Here is a 19,094-nt window from a genome sequence, read left to right as displayed (position 1 = left end):
TCACCATTAGTAGCCTACTGCATGATACTTGGGGAGAAACTGGACATTTGCACCATATTGCAATGTACATAACAGTAGTACCCTCTGCTGGCAAGAGAGTATTGGATCCGGAGATGGCCTGCGTAATTTATGAATTTGAGTTAAAGGTGTGAAAGGGAATACATTTGTAATACGTCAAAATTATTGTTTTTTTATTTGGTCACTATTTACTTTGTTAATAGCCAGTCCATTCATAATTTTGATAGCTTTACAGAGGTTTGAATTGTCTATTTATGCCTAAAACTGCGGTCTCTAGATACATCAAATAATGCACCGTCGATTAACTAAAATTAATTTGTAAGCTTCGCTGATGCTCGAGGAGGGAGAGACCCAAAAAAATTGTGCAAACCGCGCATAGATTATGCTTCTCGCCACTGTCGTAAAGCGGCACCCGTGCATCGACTTTGCTTCCCATCACTCTCGTAAAGCGCCACCCGCTTTCAGGATAGTCACTACTTATCACAGCCACAAATTCAAAATTATGTCTAACCCCGCCTATTTCTACAATTTAGCTTCTTAAAATATGATTTGAAACCTTAACCATACTGCTAACCGTATTCCTAACCCTAGCCTTAAATGAATACCAAAAAGCAACATTTTGTTTTCATACATTTTTACGTTAAATCCAATTCTGACTTTGTGACTGTAGTAAGTAGTGACAACCATCTTTCGGCTGCAATGGCGTTTGCTGCGACAGCACTTTCCGGCAGCGGGGAAACCGAGGAGAAAGCAACGACAGGCGTTGGAAGTAAAGACGAAATTGTTTCGGAAACCCTCGGATTTATACAATTATCGCCAAAGTGAAGTGAGCTTTGTTTATAAACCCGTTGACGAAACTATATTTCGAGGTTTTTTTCTAACGTACATTGCCCCCTTGATGAGGTGGGATGGCTGCAGTGCCGACTGGGCCTAGCAGCGCATTGCCAGCATCCCCGGCTGAAATTTCTCCCTTCCCCGGGGATGGGAGCGTGGAACCTGGGGAAGGGGAGCAGCCCGGCTGCGGTTGGGAGGGCTCTGTAACACGACAGGAGCAGCGGATCAGCGAGGACAAACGGACAAGTAAGAAAAAACTGAAAAACATGCTATCGCATGCTAACCCGACTGCGCTACACCTCAAATCGCAGGCCCTACAGGAACAGCAGCTGAACGGGTTGGTCAGTCCGTCTGAAGACGGTGAGATCTACAACCACACAACGGAAAACCGATCCGACAATCCGAGACCGTCTATGGAGCTCTGTGACAGCAGCAGTTTTGGAGACGACCCGAGTGACAAAAATAATAGCGACCATTGCTGCCAACATGAGGACCACAGTCCGTGTTCGAAAGGCAGCCGCCACCCTCACTTGAACAACAATGGCATGAACGGTATGTTGACTATCACAAGAACTGAGGCTTTCCAAAGCCACCCTGTAACCGGACACAGCCCCGGTGGTAACGTTAGGAAAAGGGAATGTGACCCCACAGAAGCCCCTCGACCACCGAGCCAGCAGCCCCCAGACTGCGAAGGCCTCGGCGAGCACCGGGCTGGAGTAGAGAGTGAACCCGACGTCATACACCAGCCGCCGGTGTCAGAATTAGCGAGGCTGGATCTGAACTGTTCGCCTGACCGAGAAGCGGAAGAGAGCCAGGGGATTCATTATGTCCGCTACAAGTCCGAGTTACAGATGCCAGGAATCATGAGGTTGATCACCAAGGACTTGTCTGAGCCGTATTCCATTTATACATATAGGTACTTCATCCACAACTGGCCTCAGCTCTGCTTTCTGGTGAGTATGACATGGCACTATCTAGTAAAACACCTTCTTGACTTGGTTTTGGTTGGTGAACATTAGCAAAATAAAAAGAGGCCAGTAGTTTCTGGGGCAACAAAGCGAGTTTGTTGGGACATTTGGCTGTGTTGCCTCTGACCCTAAGAGGCCAGTAGTGTCTCTTAGCACCGTTTTGATTTAGCCCTAGATACTGTTACGGTGTCTGCTTCAGTTGTTCTTTTCCTATCTTTCTGTATAGCAGTCCTGCTCATTTGATGTTCCTAAAGTTCTAGGTAAAGGGTAGCTTCTCTTTAGGTTGATCCAGACAATAACACACCCTTCTTCGTCCCTGTTGTCTTGTCTGACAGTGAAACTAGTTTTTAAGTTGGACTAAAAGGGTTGGTTAGTTTTGGTGTGTCTGCTAGTGTATACTTGTTCACTATGTCTATATTTAATCATCTGGAGGTGTCACACAGATACAGTTGAACATGAAGTGGCATGTACATGCGCTTACACACACACACACACACACACACACACACAAACCCCCTTGGACAGCCTAACCCTAGCATAGTGTTGCAACCTCTGAGGCTTGCTGACAGTGAAACACTTGCAAGTCTCTTTCAAGTCTTTTTATGTTTCTAGTCTTGATATTTCATTTGGTATTTTGAGGTGAACTAGGCTAATAAGAAACAATTTGTGTCCACAAATGCAATGAGGTCCTTGCTATTGATCTGTCTCCCTCTCCATAAAGGAATGAGCCATTCATCATTGTAACCATGATACTTACCTATTCAATTTGATTTCTCAGTCTACTGCCCTCAGTGACCTATAGGAAGGAGGGAGTGCTATGTGCAGTGTAATCAAACTAGAGGTCAGGGTAGATGTGTTCTTGGTGCTCATTGGCTAGAAGCATTGGGTTTTGTTTACTTCCTGGTTTTGTCTGGTCTTAAGAAGGCTTCAAAAGCTTTAGGTTGGACACAGCACTAACATGACTCACTGATTATTCAATTCCAGGCCATGGTGGAGCAGGAGTGTGTGGGGGCCATTGTTTGTAAGCTGGACATGCACAAGAAGATGTTTCGTCGTGGCTACATCGCCATGCTGGCTGTAGACTCCAAACACCGGAGGAAAAGCATTGGTGAGAACCAGCATGCTCTCTCATTTTCTCATGACGACCAATCACGTTTTATTAATAGCCCTTTTTGCAACAAAAAAATATTTGATCTCAAAGTACTTCCATTTTCTTTCTCTCCACAAACTTCTATGCGTACCATCCCACTGAATAGATGTTTTTGTTGCCTGTATGTTGCAGGTACTAACCTGGTGAAGAAGGCCATCTATGCCATGGTGGAGGGGGATTGTGATGAGGTAAGCGGACTGGTACTGTCTGTCTGATGGTGACGTCCGAAGGCCCTGTTGTCCCTCTGGGGCCTTCACTCAGCTAGTGGCCCTGACTGTACTTGGCCTGAGGTATTAACCACATATTATATATCCACACTAGGTGGACTCTAGTACAGAAAATGAACTGCTCTAGTGAATAACATGGGGATATAATAGAACAATATGATCTTATGACAAACCCCCACAAAATGATACAGACTACTTGTATTGCTTCAGCTCTGACAAGCAGTATCTCTCCCCGCCCTCCCTCTCTCCTTCCCTCCCTCTCTCCTTTCTCTCTCTTTCTCTCGCTCACTCCTAGGTGGTTCTGGAGACTGAGATCACTAACAAGTCAGCTCTAAAGTTGTATGAGAACCTTGGTTTTGTCCGAGACAAGCGGCTCTTCAGATATTACCTGAACGGTGTGGACGCACTGAGGCTCAAACTGTGGCTCCGCTAGAGAGAGGAGAGGGAGCATGACAGGTGCTGCCCTCTTACTGAAGCAGCTCCAGTCTCACTCTCAACCCTGCCCTTGTCTCACACACACACACACACACACACACACACACACACACACACACACACACACACACACACACACACACACACACACACACACACACACACACACACACACACATATATACACACACAGTCATACACCCATATGCACACACACATCATCATACACCCACAAGCATAGATTCACCTACATTTGCATATACATAGGCACATGCACACTACTCGTACACAGACATACACAGTACATACAACCCTCCCTTTTTTGATCCTTGACATCTTGGAAAACAGCTCAAGGCTGAACTGGACAGACAGACAGAAATCCCACAATGTTTTTATGAAGAGGCCCTTGCCCTGTTAGCTGTAGGACCCTGTGAGAGGGGGAAGGAAGAGGAGTGTGTGATGTGGTCTGGTGACCTTTAACCTCAGAACATTGACCCCCCCCCCCCCCCCCCTCCAACGGAGCAGTATCTAAGGCATGATGTCGAGGGTGAACCCACAAACCTCCGGAGGGCGATGCATCACGCAAAATCACCCACTGGAACACAGGAAAACAGAAGAAGAATAATAACACAGGGTGAAAATAAGGAAGAGGGTGGGAAAACGACAGATTCGAAGGAAATATTTGTGGAGTTTATTTTTTGTTTATATTTTTTAATCATGATTCACCAGGGGGTTGGAAAAGCTAATGTGTGTGTTCGTGAGAGTGTGTGTTTTGCCTAGGGGTTTGGAAAAGGAAGTGTTCATGCTATTGTGTACATGTGTAAGGGACGTGAAGTAATGTAGTGGATGGGTGTGTGTGTGCGCACGCATGCTTGGTGGGAATCATGAGTTGTGCGTGTTAGTGTGCTTTTCTCCCCCTGTCTGTGTTTTCATTACCCCTACATTGTGAGACGAACACGCCAGCTGCTTGCTGCTCAGTTTTCATCCCGTGCCCCAGACCAAGAGCTGGAGCCTGTAAAGATATGCATGCATTTATTTTAACAAGAGTGGTGGTATGAGTGATGAGTGTGTGTTGATTAACACTCGGAACATTGCCCAGTTCCAAACAGGCCCATAGTCCTAACTCCTAAGCACTTGTGTAGATCTGAAAGGTATGGATAGGTGTAAGCAATATGGTGTAAATTCTTCCTGGCCTGTCAGAGGGAAAGGTGGAGCTATTACCATTTTAGTAATACCTATTCAATCATTTCAGATACACTTGGTAAGTGCTTAGAGGGGTAAGGATGAGGGGCCGATTTGAGATTGGGCACTTGTGTTGGCCCTTTTTGCAGATCAAAGCTAATTTTCCCAAAATGCACTGCCAGCCACTGGAACATTGCTCAAAAATCTCCTGAGAAAGATAAATCATTATTGACAAAGGAGAAGTTTGGGCTCGGAAAATATTTCCCTGTTGCAGTTTGTTCATTCAAATTCCTCCTAACTTGGAGAGTATTTTTCCAAGCACCCCTCTGTCTTTCAATCATCACAGTTGTCTATGAATGAACAACATGCAGAGCACTGGAGTCCTGTTTCAGTATGGCAAAGTGTCAGGCTGGAGTAATAGTGTTATTAAATATGCTGGATTCCTGTTGGCTTCGCTCTGTGTGTGTGTTTGAGTCAGTGTGTTGATCTTTGGTTGACCTCTGGTAAAGGAGGGCAAAAGTATTGTTAGCAGTTTACTTATTTCCTGTTTGCTCTCTGAGTTTATTTAGATTGTGTACTATACACTCATACACTCACTCCCCTTTGTGGCCAAGCCTAGTGTGCACTTTCCAGGGGCCTTACTCTGATGAAGCACACACTCCGGTAACATTTGAGAGCTCCTCTGTCTGGGAAAGACAGACACACCAGGCAGTTCCTATCTACTCCAATCATGGCAAAGAAAATATGCATTTGTGGCTGCTTTTTGTCTAAAAAAATAAAATAAATAATAACCTTTTTTTTCAGCATAAATGAACAAAGGTCAGCTGTGTGTGTTTTGACTGATGGTGTAAAATCGGTTATTTCAGACTAGATAACCCTGAAGTATAGTGAAGACACCAGGAGCTAGGTATAGAAGGTGGTGGTGGTGGTGGTAGTAGTAGTCGTAGTAGTAGTAGTAGTAGTAGTAGTAGTAGTAGTAGTAGTGGTGGGGATGGTAATGGTGGTGGGGATGGTAGTAGAAATGGTGGTGGGGATGATAGTAGTAATGGTGGTGGTTGTTGTAATGGTGGTAGTAGTGGTGGTGGAGTTAGTAGTAATGGTGGTAGTAGTGGTAATAATGGTGGTGGTGGTAGTAGTAGTAATGCTGGTGGTGGTAATAATGGTGGTGGTAGTAATGGCGATAGTGGTGGTGGTAGTAGTAGTAGTAGTAGTGGTTGTGGTAGTAGTAGTAATGGTGGTGGTGGTAGTAGTAGTAATGGTGGTGGTAGTAATGGTGGTGGTAGTAGTAGTAATGGTGGTGGTGGTAGTAGTAGTAATGGTGGTGGTGGTGGTAGTAGTAATAATGGTGGTGGTGGTAGTAGTTATGGTGGTGGTAGTAGTAGTAATGGTGGTGGTGGTAGTAGTAATGGTGGTGGTGGTAGTAGTAGTAATGGTGGTGGTGGTGGTAGTAGTAATAATGGTGGTGGTGGTAGTAGTTATGGTGGTGGTAGTAGTAGTAATGGTGGTGGTGGTGGTAGTAGTAATAATGGTGGTGGTGGTAGTAGTTATGGTGGTGGTGGTGGTAGTAATGGCGGCGGCGGTGGTGGTAGTAGTAGTAATGGTGGTGGTGGTAGTAATGGCGGCGGTGGTGGTAGTAGTAGTGGTGGTGGTAGTAATGGCAGTGGTGGTGGTGGTGGTAGTAGTAATGATGGTGGTAGTAATGGCGGTGGTGGTAGTAGTAGTAGTGGTGGTGGTGGTAGTAGTAGTAGTAGTAATGGTGGTGGTAGTAGTAGTGGTAGTAGTAGTAATGGCGGTGGTGGTAGTAATGGCGGTGGTCGTGGTAGTAGTAATGATGGTGGTAGTAGTAGTAATGGCGGTGGTAGTAGTAGTAATGGCGGTGGTGGTAGTAGTAATGATGGTGGTAGTAGTAGTAATGGCGGTGGTGGTGGTGGTAGTAGTAGTAATGGTGGTGGTGGTAGTAGTAGTAATGGCGGTGGTGGTAGTAGTAATGGCGGTGGTAGTAGTACTGATGGCGGTGGTAGTAGTAGTAATGGCGGTGGTGGTGGTGGTAGTAGTTACTAAAGATTTGCTCCTTGTCTAGCAGAGACACTAATGTACTGTACTGCTGAGCTGTGATGAAGTCCCATAGGCTGAGAGAGCAGCTATAAGGTATACACTAGGATACACAACACATTATGGGCCAGGTTTACTCAGTGTCTGCTTCTCTAAAGTTTTAGCAGCTGTTATTTCAGAGTTTGCAGCTTTAATAAAACAGATGCAAACAGTTAGGAGCTGTTCCTCAACGTCTCATCAATTCAACCGGCTAACATTGCAGAATAGGAAGTGAGAAGGGATGTCGACAGATACTTTACACACAGGCTGCTGTGTGGGTGGTTATAGTATGTGTGTGCGTGTGTTTGAAAAGACCGATCAGATGACCTTTTTGGTTTTTTTATTGATGATTTGTATACAGTGTTTGCGCTCTATTCATTTGACATCTGAGGGCATCTTTTTTGTGTATTGTGTTTTTGGAGGAATTGATTGGTTAGGTTTTCGGTTTCTCTTCTCTGCTAATTTATTTTCACCCATCTAGACCATTAGGACTAGAATAAGAATGCAGGATTGGACAGCAACGATGTCATCAGAGATCCGGAAGCACAGATGGGAGCTAGGCTAGCTGTTCCAAAGCCATACTGCTTTGAACTGTTCCAATGGCACTCTGTTCCATTCACTGGGAAGACTTCCATTTGGCTCCCTGTGCAGATACACTTCCTGTTGAATCTTGACTCTTTCTGACATCACTCTGATCCTGCTTCAGTCTAGAGGTGTGAGTGGGCTCCTGTCTCGTTTCAAATTAAATTGGTCTTTGTTTTGGTCCGACCCGCTTTCCTCATTCCCAGAGAACGTCTTTTTCTCCCCTAGTTTTTAAAAGTGTGAACCCCGGGCAGTGCCAGTAGGGACCGTGGGCATTATTGCCTGCCATGATCGGCCAGACAGCTCCGTTTGACCATCTACACCAGAGGTCTGTTCATGAGGGTGCCCTGTTAGATAGAATGGTCATATATAAATGTTTTGTCTAGAACCAATTTGATTCACTGTCATGTAGAATTGGGAATTATCTACTCTATTCGTTATCTTTCTAGCTGCATTGTTCTTAACTTTGCACCTCATTGAATGCACCCCAGTTGAAGGGCTTCCTCGTCAGTCTGTTAGTGGCCAGAGTCTGGTGTGATTTCAAAAGAGGTTGACATCTGTTTAATGTATATCTATGGCTCTGGTCTGTTTTGACAAAGGAGTGAGCTAAAGAATAAACAGGCTGGCATCCAGGTTAGCTGATACCTTCCCATCCCCCATGGCTTCAAAATAAGTCAGTGAATGGTCTTCACTACAGAGAAATCAAAAGTTGTCTTGCCATTTCAGAGTTTAGGGTCTAAGAACATGACAAGGCTACTTAAACTGGTCTTGGAGGGCCACCATCCCACTGGTTGCCTAGCTACCATTCACCCCAGAGACCAACCACTCTTCTCCCATCTCCTTGTACGAGAGGAAGAGTTGTCAAGCTTTTTATTAGATATTCCAGTTGGTTTCTTGCTCTGGCTAGAATTTTCTCTTTTGGTACACTGATCTAGGATCAGTTTACCCTGTCCAAATCCTAACCTTCACCATTACGGATGGGGGATGCAAACTGACCTTAGCTGAGTGGGCATCTACTCTCTTCTTACCACTCCACTCGGGGACCCCACACACTGTGCCCCCCCCCAGGACCAGCTAAAGGGGGTCTCTTTGTTTTTTGCAGTGACTAGCCCTGGACCCCTGTGATCTGTAAGGGAAGAGAGAACGGTATTTTTGCATGTCAGCGTTCTGTTCCCCTGCCCCTCTTCCTCTGTCTCTTTGATTTCAATCTGTCCAACGATATATTTTATTTAATGTGGGAAAAGTACACAGAAATAAATTCTTAGATTTGTTTTCTGCTGTAAGGTGGATTGGTTGACTCTGGGTTGTCTGATGGTGATCTTGTTTCCAAAGCAAGCAAACGGCACATCTGAAAGAGTGCAGTATTTTACATTGTATTACAATGTATCATGTGATTCATTCATGATTAGGCATTTTGTCTTCCAACTGTGTTTAGCAATAGAAACAAAAATAGTGAACCCTTCCCACAAACAGAGATCCTCCTGGGTAAAAGAGAGCTTTATTGGTAACACTGCACATTTGGTATCTATAGAAAGAAAGCCCAAAATGTGGCCATAAGTTTACAGAAGAACCCGTACATTACATTATTATTGCATATTCACAGGCAATATATCTCAAGCAACCTACCAGGAGATGGTCACGCAAAATGTGACACATTTCAAACTTGAATGACTACTATACAATGCAAGATTACTCAATTACATTGAATTAGACTTTTCAAAACACCTTTAATATTTAGTGCTAAAATGCAGACACTAGATGCATCAACCACAGAAATGAATAAATATATACATTTGGATCACAACGGCATCAACCAGGGAGAATGGAAACCTTTGTCAACATTAAGTGCGTACACTAGCAGCAAGCATCCTGTTTCTCATTAGAGTTTTGGCTTTCACCTGTTCAGTTCTTTCAGGTCCCAGTGCAAAATAAGAAAAATGGAGAAACAACAGTACAGCAGAGAGAGGTTGCGTGAAAATACAAGTAGTCTCCCTTTAAAACATTCCTCAGCATGGCTATGGGATGTAATGATTCTGAATGACTTGGACCTTCTGTAGAGTAGGCTATTCAATAGTAAATGATATGGAGATGATTAAATAAGCATTAGCCTTGTGTATATACAGTCATGAAAGAGGTTGCCTGCCACACACTGGAGGAAAAACATTGTCAGGAGGAGCAACAATAGAATGATCAGTATCCTGTAACTACACACAGAGAGAGAGAGCTGGTTCCTGCTGAATGCTTTTAAAGGAGGATGATATTCATTTGGCCTTAAACAGTCGACAAGGCTGAATCAAGCAATGGCTGTCTATGAAAGTATCTACAGTACTTTAATGCACACTGGTGTTGACAGCTTGTGTTTTTTCAGTGCCTATGATGTGTTATGAACTCAATAGTGTGTGACAATCTTACTCCAGTAACTGTGAGTGCATCTCTATAGCCTGTAGTAGCTTCATTTCTGAAGTGGCTTCCTAAATGTAGGAAAGGAGACAAGAAGAGGAAGCCACTTCAGACTATTGAAATGCACTCCTCGTCAGCTATATAAACAGAGATCCTATTAAATGCCGTGGATTCTGCTCTAGCCCTTTTATTACATAGAAAGTAATTGAAAGAGGCTTCAGCACACAGTCATTCTTGTATGCTCCACACACAGTTGGTTTAAAGGATCGCGAGCACATTGTGGATCATACAAGAATGTCAATAGCCTGGAGTTTATTTTTCAAATATTGTATTGTTTTTCCCTCTATGCACCTGTAACTACATAGTTGTTAAAACGTTCAACCCTGTTTTACATGTCAAATACCCACCCGTCTTGTTGGTTAGACAGTCAAATACTCTCTGATAAATTATAGCCAATCGGCCCACAGTGATTGGAGATGTGGTAGTCATGGAGATATGATGACGACGACGCTGGCCGAGTCTCATCGGTTACAGGCACAGCGCTGCTGGCAGGATCAGAACTCGTCCTCAGAGCTATCAGCCAATAGCATGGCTTGGTCCTGGCCGTTGCTGCTTGGCTCCCTGGGTTGCTGGAGACAAGACGGCAAATACCAAAAGTCAGGACATTCATTACATGGAGTTAAAGGTTGTGTAAAGCTCAATAAGTCCAAAGTCTCTTCCATCTCCTTTCTTTCATCTGCACTGATGTGAAAGAAGCTGTCCAATGTCTTTAAAACAGTACAGATGAAGGTGTGGAGATGAGGAAGCCACTTTCTACCACAAGGTGAATAGTGTAGCGTTAGTGAGCATATTCCTATTAACCTCAGTGTGCCTGGCCTTCCTCCTACGCTGGTGTTTGAAGCTGTTCCTCCTCTTACGGTGGATCATCCTGATGCTGTAGAGGGCCCCAACGATGAGCAGGGCCCCCATGATGCCAATGCCCACCGGGGCCAACATCCCAGACACATACCCTGCCTGGAGGGAGAGGGAACATGGGTGAGGGACAGAGGTGAACGATAGGGATGTGTGAGGGACGAGCAGGGAAAAGAAACTAGCCACAGACAGGAAATACAGACCACTCGTAGACCAGTGTCTTAGAGACAACTCTTCCAGTTGATGTTTTTTGACTAATTTAACTTAAGGGTAATAGGGGTCAATATTATCCCTGCTACATAGCCAAACAGCCTAAAAGGACCACACTTTCTAACAATTCTTTATGATGAGGATAGTATGGTTCTGTCATGACCATTAATGGCGATTTTACCTTTTCTCTGATCAGTTCCACCCAGCTACGCACTGAAAAAAAGGGAGGAAGAGTGGCTTTGAAGCACATTGAACCCACACAAGGGATTGTCACCCACTATTTCAATTACACTTCTTTCCTAATTGAAAATATCTCATATTTGATGGCCACAAAGAGCCAAAGTTAGTTTTAGGTGCGCATGCATTCGTGTGTGTGTCTCCTCTCACTCAGGCCCTGATTGCGCTGCACCCAGACAGGAGGCGGGGGGATGAGGCTGTAGGGAGGTCGAGTGGGGGCTGGGATAGGGGTCTCCTTCTGTTCCTCTTCGCTTTCCTCTGACTCCTCCGTGTTCTCATCGTCCTCATCCACCTCTGGCTCCTCTACAGGAAGAAAAGAAGGAAAACAGCTGATTCAACTTCCTGTCAATTTGAACTGTGAACTTTCATCTTTACATTGTGTAAACAATGTGTGTACATTAGAGTATTAGTGTGCATTATGTGTGTGTGTTAGTGTGACTCTTACCTTCAGACTCCAGTTCCTCCAGACCTGATTTGACCACAGGCAGATTGGTTGTCTTGGTGACTGTTGTCATGGTGGTCTGCTGGGAGGCGATGCTTTTAGGGTTGGGTTCGGAGGTGGGCAGGGTTTCATCTGGGTTCTGTATGGTCTCACTGCCACCTAAATATAACCATCACTGCTGGATCATTATAGTGGATATAGTGAAGTATAACATCAACATCTAGTCCTTAGATACCACTGTAGAAACTTCTAGATCTAAACGGATCGGATGAGTGTAAGCAATATTGTGAAAAGATGAAGAGGACAAATGGAATAATGAAGAGGAAGATTAATAAGAAAGAAGTCTCACCTGGCTGTTCTGTCTCTGAAGGGGGAGGGTCTATGGGTGTACCAGAGGGGCAGATAGTCTCAGAGATCTCAGCCCCGGATGTCTGCCATGGCGACGTCCAATCTGGTAGCACCAGGGGTGGGACACGGGATGGTCCCGTGTCCACCTGGTCGAACTCCACCTCTGACAGTAGCATCCCCGTGGTAGCCATGGAGACAGACGGCTGTGAGTTGCCGGGCATGAGAGCGGCTGTCGCTATCCCCGCCCCTTCAGGTGTGACATCATCAAAGGGCTCGAAGATGAGAGGGAGGTCCTCCGATGACATCGTACCCTCTGTGGACGCATCCTGCAAGGGAGGGGCACTGGCATCCACGGCTGTCAGTAAAATACACACACACCAACAGATGTTGGGTCAGGCCTACTGATGGTCCATAGGAAATTCGTATTGGCTCAGTGACTGCTAGAGATCAGCCTGTGACTAGAAACATGATGGTATGTACTGGTGAAGAGAGAGGAGTTTTAGACCCACAGCTCTGCTTCCAGTTCTCAACTACATTCTAACTGCTCTGCTCACAAGTAAAAAATATATAAATCCCATATCAACATAACCATGGAAGGAATCCACCATATGGTGCAGCTTTCTGGGACAGGTTATTCTTGTAATTGTTGATGAAGATTCAATCAAAATGTTTATTTCTGCATCTCTTTCAGTCGTAGATTTTTTTTTTTTTTGCCATGTTGAAAAGGGTGTTCCAAAAAGAAAATCCTTCCTTCTACATACTACTCATCAAGGTAGCTTGGTTTCCCTTGTAGGGAAGCTTCATGTCCCCAAAGAGAAGCTGGAACACACACACACAAATATACGCACATACGTATATGTACATACGCGCACACGTCCCAGAGGGACGCTAACAGGCTGCCTGTAGCGCTAACAGACAATCCTTAGAGGGACGTCAGACAGGCAGGAACAGTCAGGAACACATATTGGCTCAGACAGACTCCTCTATTCTACTGCATCACACAGTAATAAACTGCCTGGCTGGCCCTGCCAGTGCCTAGGTCTTTACTGTTCCTCTCTGATGGAGGGAGGGAGATGGAGATAAAGGGGGAGTGAATCCCCCAGACTTGTATAACAGCCCCTGTCATTGCTGTCTCCTGGCAGTCATGTGAGGTTTATTTCCACCGTCAGAAATAGAAAGTAATTAGACTGCTTCCCTGGAACCCTGCCTGCTAAGGTTCAAAGTGAAGCGTGGAAAACCAAGCATTCGCCCCCCCCCACCATCCCCCACGATCATCAAAGGAGATCTCTGCAGCTAGACGTGTCACTTTCATTTCCCTTCCCTTTTTAATGAAACCTATTGAAACCCAGCGAAAAGCAAACAGGCAACCCGTGTAATGGAATTCTATGGTGTAACACAACAACAGCTAGAGCAGCACCTTACCTTGTTGTGAGGCAGAGCAAGTGTGTTGTTGTGTGCATGTGCAAAAACTCAACATAGAATGTGGCCCTCAAGTGCATCTGTAGAGCAGACTCACTCCAGGTGGCTGAGTTCCCAGTGGCTGTCTCTAACATATCCAGCATGTACTCATTGGACCATAGCATACTGCATACTCACCCCCATTTTGCTGTAGTGGTTCAGTCCAGAGGCTGTCAGGGTCATCCTGTCTGGAGGATCCTGTCAGGGCTGGTCCAAGGTCGGGCAGGAGGGGGTCTGGGAGAGCAAACGCTGTCTCTCCATCTTGGGGGTGTGGAGATGCAGGGCCAGCGGCCTCCAGACCACTAGGGGGCAGCGGTGAAGCGTCTCTGTTGGATCCCCATACTGACGGAGGGATGGAGGTCAATGGGGAGTTTGTAAGGATACTATGGGGAGATGAGGAGCTCGGTCTGGCCGTCTCTGTCTCCTGCCCCATAAGAGGAGCTCCGAGGTCGGGCAAGCTCTCTCTGAGTTCCCCTTCCTTTTCTCCATGGAGATCTGGCCTCTCTTCCAGGATGAGATCTCTTCTCTCCCCAGCAAGGTGCGTCCCTGTCTGGCTGTCTGGTTCTGGGGCACTGACTGCTGTGGAACCACCATGTAGAACAGCTCTGGGTGTTTTCATGGCCACTGTCATCCCTTGCCTCTCTCCTAGGGAAGCTATCATGGCCCCAGTGGTGACAGTAGGTATATCCTCCATATGATTCTCTTCGGGCCCTACTCTCATCTCTTTGTCTGTGTAGAGTTCTGGAGCTTCTACATGCAGTCTGTGAGTCTCCTGCCCCTCAGAGAAGCTCTCAGAGGCAGCCCCTGTCTCTGCCTCCCTCCCCTGGCTCTTACCCCCTCCCGGTCCAGATATACCCTCATGACTGTCCACGTTTCGTGCCTGCGTCACCGGCTCTATCCCTGGTTTGCGTCCCATCACATCAGGGCCAGTGCCTCCCCCTGCTCCAACATTCTCTGATAGGTCAGTCCAGCTGCCAGTCATGTGTTCTGCCATCCCATAGGACCGTCTGCCGGGATCAGAGGGCCCAGATTGGACACTTGTTGATGTCACACTGACAGGTGTTGCTGGTGTTACACAGGGCTCTCCCTCCATTGGCTCCCCAGCTTGTCCATCACAGCCACTGTCCTGTGAGGCTGGTGCGTAGTCGTGGAGGGGCAGGACTGGGGTGCTGTAGATGGAGAGACAGACCCCTACCAATAGGAGGTGATGGAGAGTCGCAGGGAAGAGCATCTTTCCCATCTCTCACCACAAAGTAAACATGAAGACGTAGAGAAGGGTCGCAGTGGCTAGAAGGGGGTGGTCAGATGACGGGGGCAGGTATGGCGATTCAGCTGAGGAAAGAATTGAACCACTTATTTATTGCTGAACCTAAGATAACTGAGGCTGAGGATTATATTAGCTTTTGTGTAAGCCTTTCCTTTGATGTTGTAGTCTGGCAGTTTCGTGGAGAATGTGGACCTTTGAGCCCTCTCTCCAGTTGTTGTACTTCTACTCCATTCCTCTCCACACACACACACACACCAGTGTTAATTTTGTGACAATTTTCTATACACTATTACATTTAGTATAGTCTTAGTCATTTTGACTAAAATATCATTTAGTCTTAGTCACATTTTGTCATTTGAATAATGATTTAGTCTAGTTATTGTCAAAATGACAACAACAGTGGGCCATTTCAGTCAACTAAATGCCCTTTCATTGTAGTCACATCACATTTGTATTGCATCATTAACACTGCAGGGGTATTCAACGCTTACCCTACGAGGTCCAGACCCTGCTGGATAATTAATTGCGCCCACCTAGTGTCCCAGGTCTAAATCATTCCCTGATTAGATGGGGAATAATGAAAAAAGTTGAGTTTGAGGGATAAAGTAACAAAATGTGTACAAAAACACATAGCCTTGTCCTACCAACATATTTTTCTGAATAACATCCTATTCTCTTCCCAACAGCAGAAAAATGACAAACATAAGCATATATAAGAATTATCTGTCCATGTAAATTCTCAAGCACACACAGAGAGAGAGAGAGAGAGAGAGAGAGAGAGAGAAAGAGGGAGAGAGAGAAGACAAGAGAGGGAGAGGAGGAGAGAGAGAGAGAGAGAGAGAGAGGGAGAGAGAGAGAGAGAGAGAGAGAGAGACAGAGAGAGAGAGAGTGTATTGGAAAAGTAGTATGAGTTGCACATCCGTCACTCGGTCGCGTCATTGCCATTGTCAGCCACGTTTCACTGACACCGCAGCCACATTGGTGTCCAACACTAGAACGGGGGCTAATGACTTTGAATGTGAGCTAATGACTGTTTCGCACAGTGATGTGGTCGAGTCACTACATTTTGAGTCCGAATCGAGTCCCATGTCCTCTGTGCGCGAGTCCAAGTCCGAGTCACCAATGGTTGAGTCACGAGTCGGGTCACGAGTCCCTATAGCTAAAGTCCGAGTCCCTATGTGTACAGTAGTCCTGATCCAAGTGCTCAAGTCTGAGTCACTTGGTCCCCATTAACGCAAAATAAAGTTTGGTTAGTTCTACAAAGCATATTTCTATCTGAACGTTCCAAAACGTTAAGTCCTGCTGAATGCGCCCTAGGTTGTTAGCTATGGCTAGCTAATGAGGTAAAATGAGTGAACAAGATGTAGGCTAAACAAATGATTAATGGTCCGGTCCGCAAGTAACCTAGTTTTAGAATTGGCCTGCAATATGCTTTATGAATGTAAAATGCGGCCCACCAATACACGATAGAAAGAAAAAAACGTAGTGCCTTGCAGTGGAGAAAGTGGGAGGGTTGAACGAGATTACAAATTCAAAGACAGCCTTCTTTTCTATACTCAAGAGAGAGAAAAATATAGCTACACTGTTGTTTTACTATTAAACTCAATGCTGCTATTGCTTTTAATTTCGTAAAGCAGCTTGTGTTTCTTAACCAGGCAAAGGGTAGCTAACGAGAAGGCTGGTGGGTGACTGGTTAGCTATGGGGAAGCAAGAGAGTAATTTGCGCGATGTGTATAATCGAAGGCGGAGCCTGTCTGTCTGTCTGCCCACACTCATCGCTTGCTCCCCCGCAGCTCACCAGCTGATGTGGGCTGTGTGTGCTGGGTACGTTGCTTCCTTCCCACTGCTGAACAGAACTGCGCTGTGCATCTGTGCTGCTAATATTAAATATGTTATCACTGAAAAGCTCAATCTCTCCAAAAACTCTTGTCCAGTCCACTTAGTAGTCAGGTCAAAGAGATAATTTTGTCTCGTCTCGTTTTAGTCTACTGAAATTAAAAATAATGTATGTTTAGTTATAGTTTTTTCTGGGTCTATTTAGTCAGTTATAGTCTCGTCAATTGCCACTGAAAAACAAGTGTTTGACAAATATTTGTGTCACTATTTTTGTTGACGAAATTAACACTGACACACTCACACAGTAAGTACAGCCTGACACAGCAAACCCTTGCATTGTACTTTTAAAATAACTATAAATAGAAGGTTATCTCCAGAATGACTCAGTCCTGTTCAGTTGGACTCTGCAGGTTAATATTTTTAGATAGATAATAACACGTTTCAGTTATTGCACTTTCATATAAAATGTACCATACAAATAGATAATACCATTATAATAACAGAAAGAACACATTCAAATATCAAGTGAGGAAGAGACTAGGACACTGCACAAATACTTTGGTAATCTGCAAGGGGCATTTTTCTTGGCAAATGGAGTTGACTTGTAAACAGAGAATTCTGTTCCCATTGGGTTGCCTGGAAGACACCCTGCTTCCCTCAGATTCCCTATGTTGCTGCAGTGTGTCAGCAGCCTGGTCTCATAGACTAGATGTAACAAAGTAAATGTAAATCCGGTTCAGTCAAATTACTATAATATGTTACGTTTGGTATGGTTACATAAGACAAAATGTTACTAAAGGCAAAAACGAAAGAAAGGTGGTTGGTCGGAGTGGGCGTGGGTTTATAATCCAAAAGTCTAGCAAAAACAAAAAGGTTGTGTCAAATCTCATCACTGCCAACTTCAGCATTTTAGACAATAGCACATTTTCAACAACTTACTACTTTTTAGCTACTTTGCAACTACTTAGCATGTTAGCTAACCTTTCCCCTAACCTTAACCCTTTTAGCTAACCCTTCCCCTAACTCTAACCTTAATAACCCTGTAACCTAAGTCCTACCCCTAAGTTTAACACTAACCCTTAACCCCAACCCCTAGTCTAGCTAATGTTAGCCACCTAGCATATTCCTAACATATCATACGAATTGTAATTTGTAACATATACTAAACGGATTACAGCCATCCAAAAATGAATACATACCATACAAAACATAATATACTAAATGGAGTGTCTGATTTACGTACACAATAATACAAAAGGCTCTGAGAGCAGGTTGGTGTCAGACGTCAGACAGGCGTTTCACAGACATCAACGTCAAACCCTGACACACATACACACACACAAACACACACACACACTTTGACATTTTAGTAACATGTGTGCTTATCCAGAGCGACTTCCAGTTAGTGCATTGTACACACACACACACACACACACACACACACACACACACACACACACACACACATACACAAACGCACCTTTTTACTCTAACAAACACTACCGACCCCCAGCTGACCATCGCTAATCAATGTACTCAACAAGAGTCAAGAGAGCCGCCTGCTGCTTGACACCCACAATACCAGTTATGAACCAATTATGAGGATTAAAATAGACCTCCATCCGGTAAACAAACATCATCATCCAGACCCACGCCACGCCACTGCGGCGCAGGCATAAACCGCTTTAGTGTACAGATTCAATGCCAAGAGATCTAAGTAGCCTAGTCTTCTAGTGCATTAAAATCCGTGTATTCATATGTGCGTGTGGGACTATGCCACATCGGCTACAGTAGAGACGGTGCTTCTCATCTTAGAAGCCTGTCATGAACCATATTGTTCTATCAATAGATCATGTTTTACATTTTAAACAAATCGAAACAAATGGGTTATGTTAGATGAAAAGTCATTAAAAAAAGATGCACTGTATAATGCATTGTCCTTACCTGCCGGAGTCGTAGACGGGAATGATGTTCATCTCATTGCACAGGGCGGTATGTATTTCCCTCCAGCCTTTCCTTTAAACAACGGGTTGTATATTACAACTGTACCAATATAATATCAATAAGCTGCCAATATCGATCCGGAAGCAAGCTTAAGGAATAGCCTAGTCTTTATTAATGTGCTGATCACACAATGTAGGCTACGCTTCGGAGTGCGTGTGCATGCGCGCGCCTCAACTGGCAGAATGCCTCGATCTGCTCTGTGATTGAGCGCGTGTAGAGATATGATTTATGAAGAACATTCAGTAATATTTTATGTCCAATGCGTTGCATAACAGGCAATTGTTTTAGTCTGGGGAAATGTTTTCAAATTCTATTTGAACCTCAGATTGTGTTTTTCCCGAGGTAGTGCTGAATGGACAGCTCCTTGGTTCTGAAACCTGTTAATAATAATAATAATAATAATAATAATGTTGTGTTGGGTGTCTTAGAAAGTTACCTGCCCTATGGCAATTAATTAATTAATTAATTGAAGATAAATGTGAAATCTAAAAAT

The 19,094-nt window shown here is 44.7% G+C and overlaps 2 protein-coding genes across 3 annotated transcripts; one reads left to right on the top strand and one right to left on the bottom strand.

The window, feature by feature from the left end:
* The first annotated feature begins 478 nt into the window (after positions 1-478).
* LOC106608086 (uncharacterized) lies at positions 479-5,260 on the top strand. 2 transcript variants are annotated; one of them, XR_001329377.3, is made up of 4 exons: positions 479-1,805; positions 2,805-2,928; positions 3,103-3,260; positions 3,493-3,639. XR_001329377.3 is itself a non-coding variant. In XM_014205788.3 (4 exons), exons 1-4 carry the CDS (start codon positions 927-929, stop codon positions 3,628-3,630), a joined length of 1,197 nt encoding a protein of 398 aa, XP_014061263.3. In that variant the 5' UTR covers positions 481-926; the 3' UTR covers positions 3,631-5,260. The 2 variants fall into 2 exon arrangements, 1 of the variants encoding a protein (XP_014061263.3); XM_014205788.3 differs by having other exon boundaries at positions 481-1,805; positions 3,103-3,158; positions 3,493-5,260.
* A 3,705-nt stretch (positions 5,261-8,965) lies between these two features.
* On the bottom strand, positions 8,966-18,872 carry LOC106608087 (uncharacterized). The gene is made up of 8 exons (XM_014205789.3): positions 18,542-18,872; positions 13,633-14,826; positions 12,038-12,391; positions 11,692-11,847; positions 11,397-11,549; positions 11,191-11,222; positions 10,749-10,901; positions 8,966-10,516 (listed from the first exon to the last, which is right to left on the bottom strand). The coding sequence occupies exons 2-8, from the start codon at positions 14,732-14,734 to the stop codon at positions 10,442-10,444; spliced, it is 2,025 nt and encodes a 674-aa protein (XP_014061264.3). The 5' UTR covers positions 14,735-14,826; positions 18,542-18,872; the 3' UTR covers positions 8,966-10,441.
* Between the last annotated feature and the right edge of the window lie 222 nt (positions 18,873-19,094).

Source organism: Salmo salar, chromosome 06 (genome assembly GCF_965601325.2).
Source record: "Salmo salar chromosome 06, fSalSal1, whole genome shotgun sequence".
In the NCBI taxonomy this organism is placed as follows: domain Eukaryota; kingdom Metazoa; phylum Chordata; class Actinopteri; order Salmoniformes; family Salmonidae; genus Salmo; species Salmo salar.
Note: the sequence above shows the minus strand (reverse complement) of the source record. Positions and strands in the feature narration are given on the sequence as shown.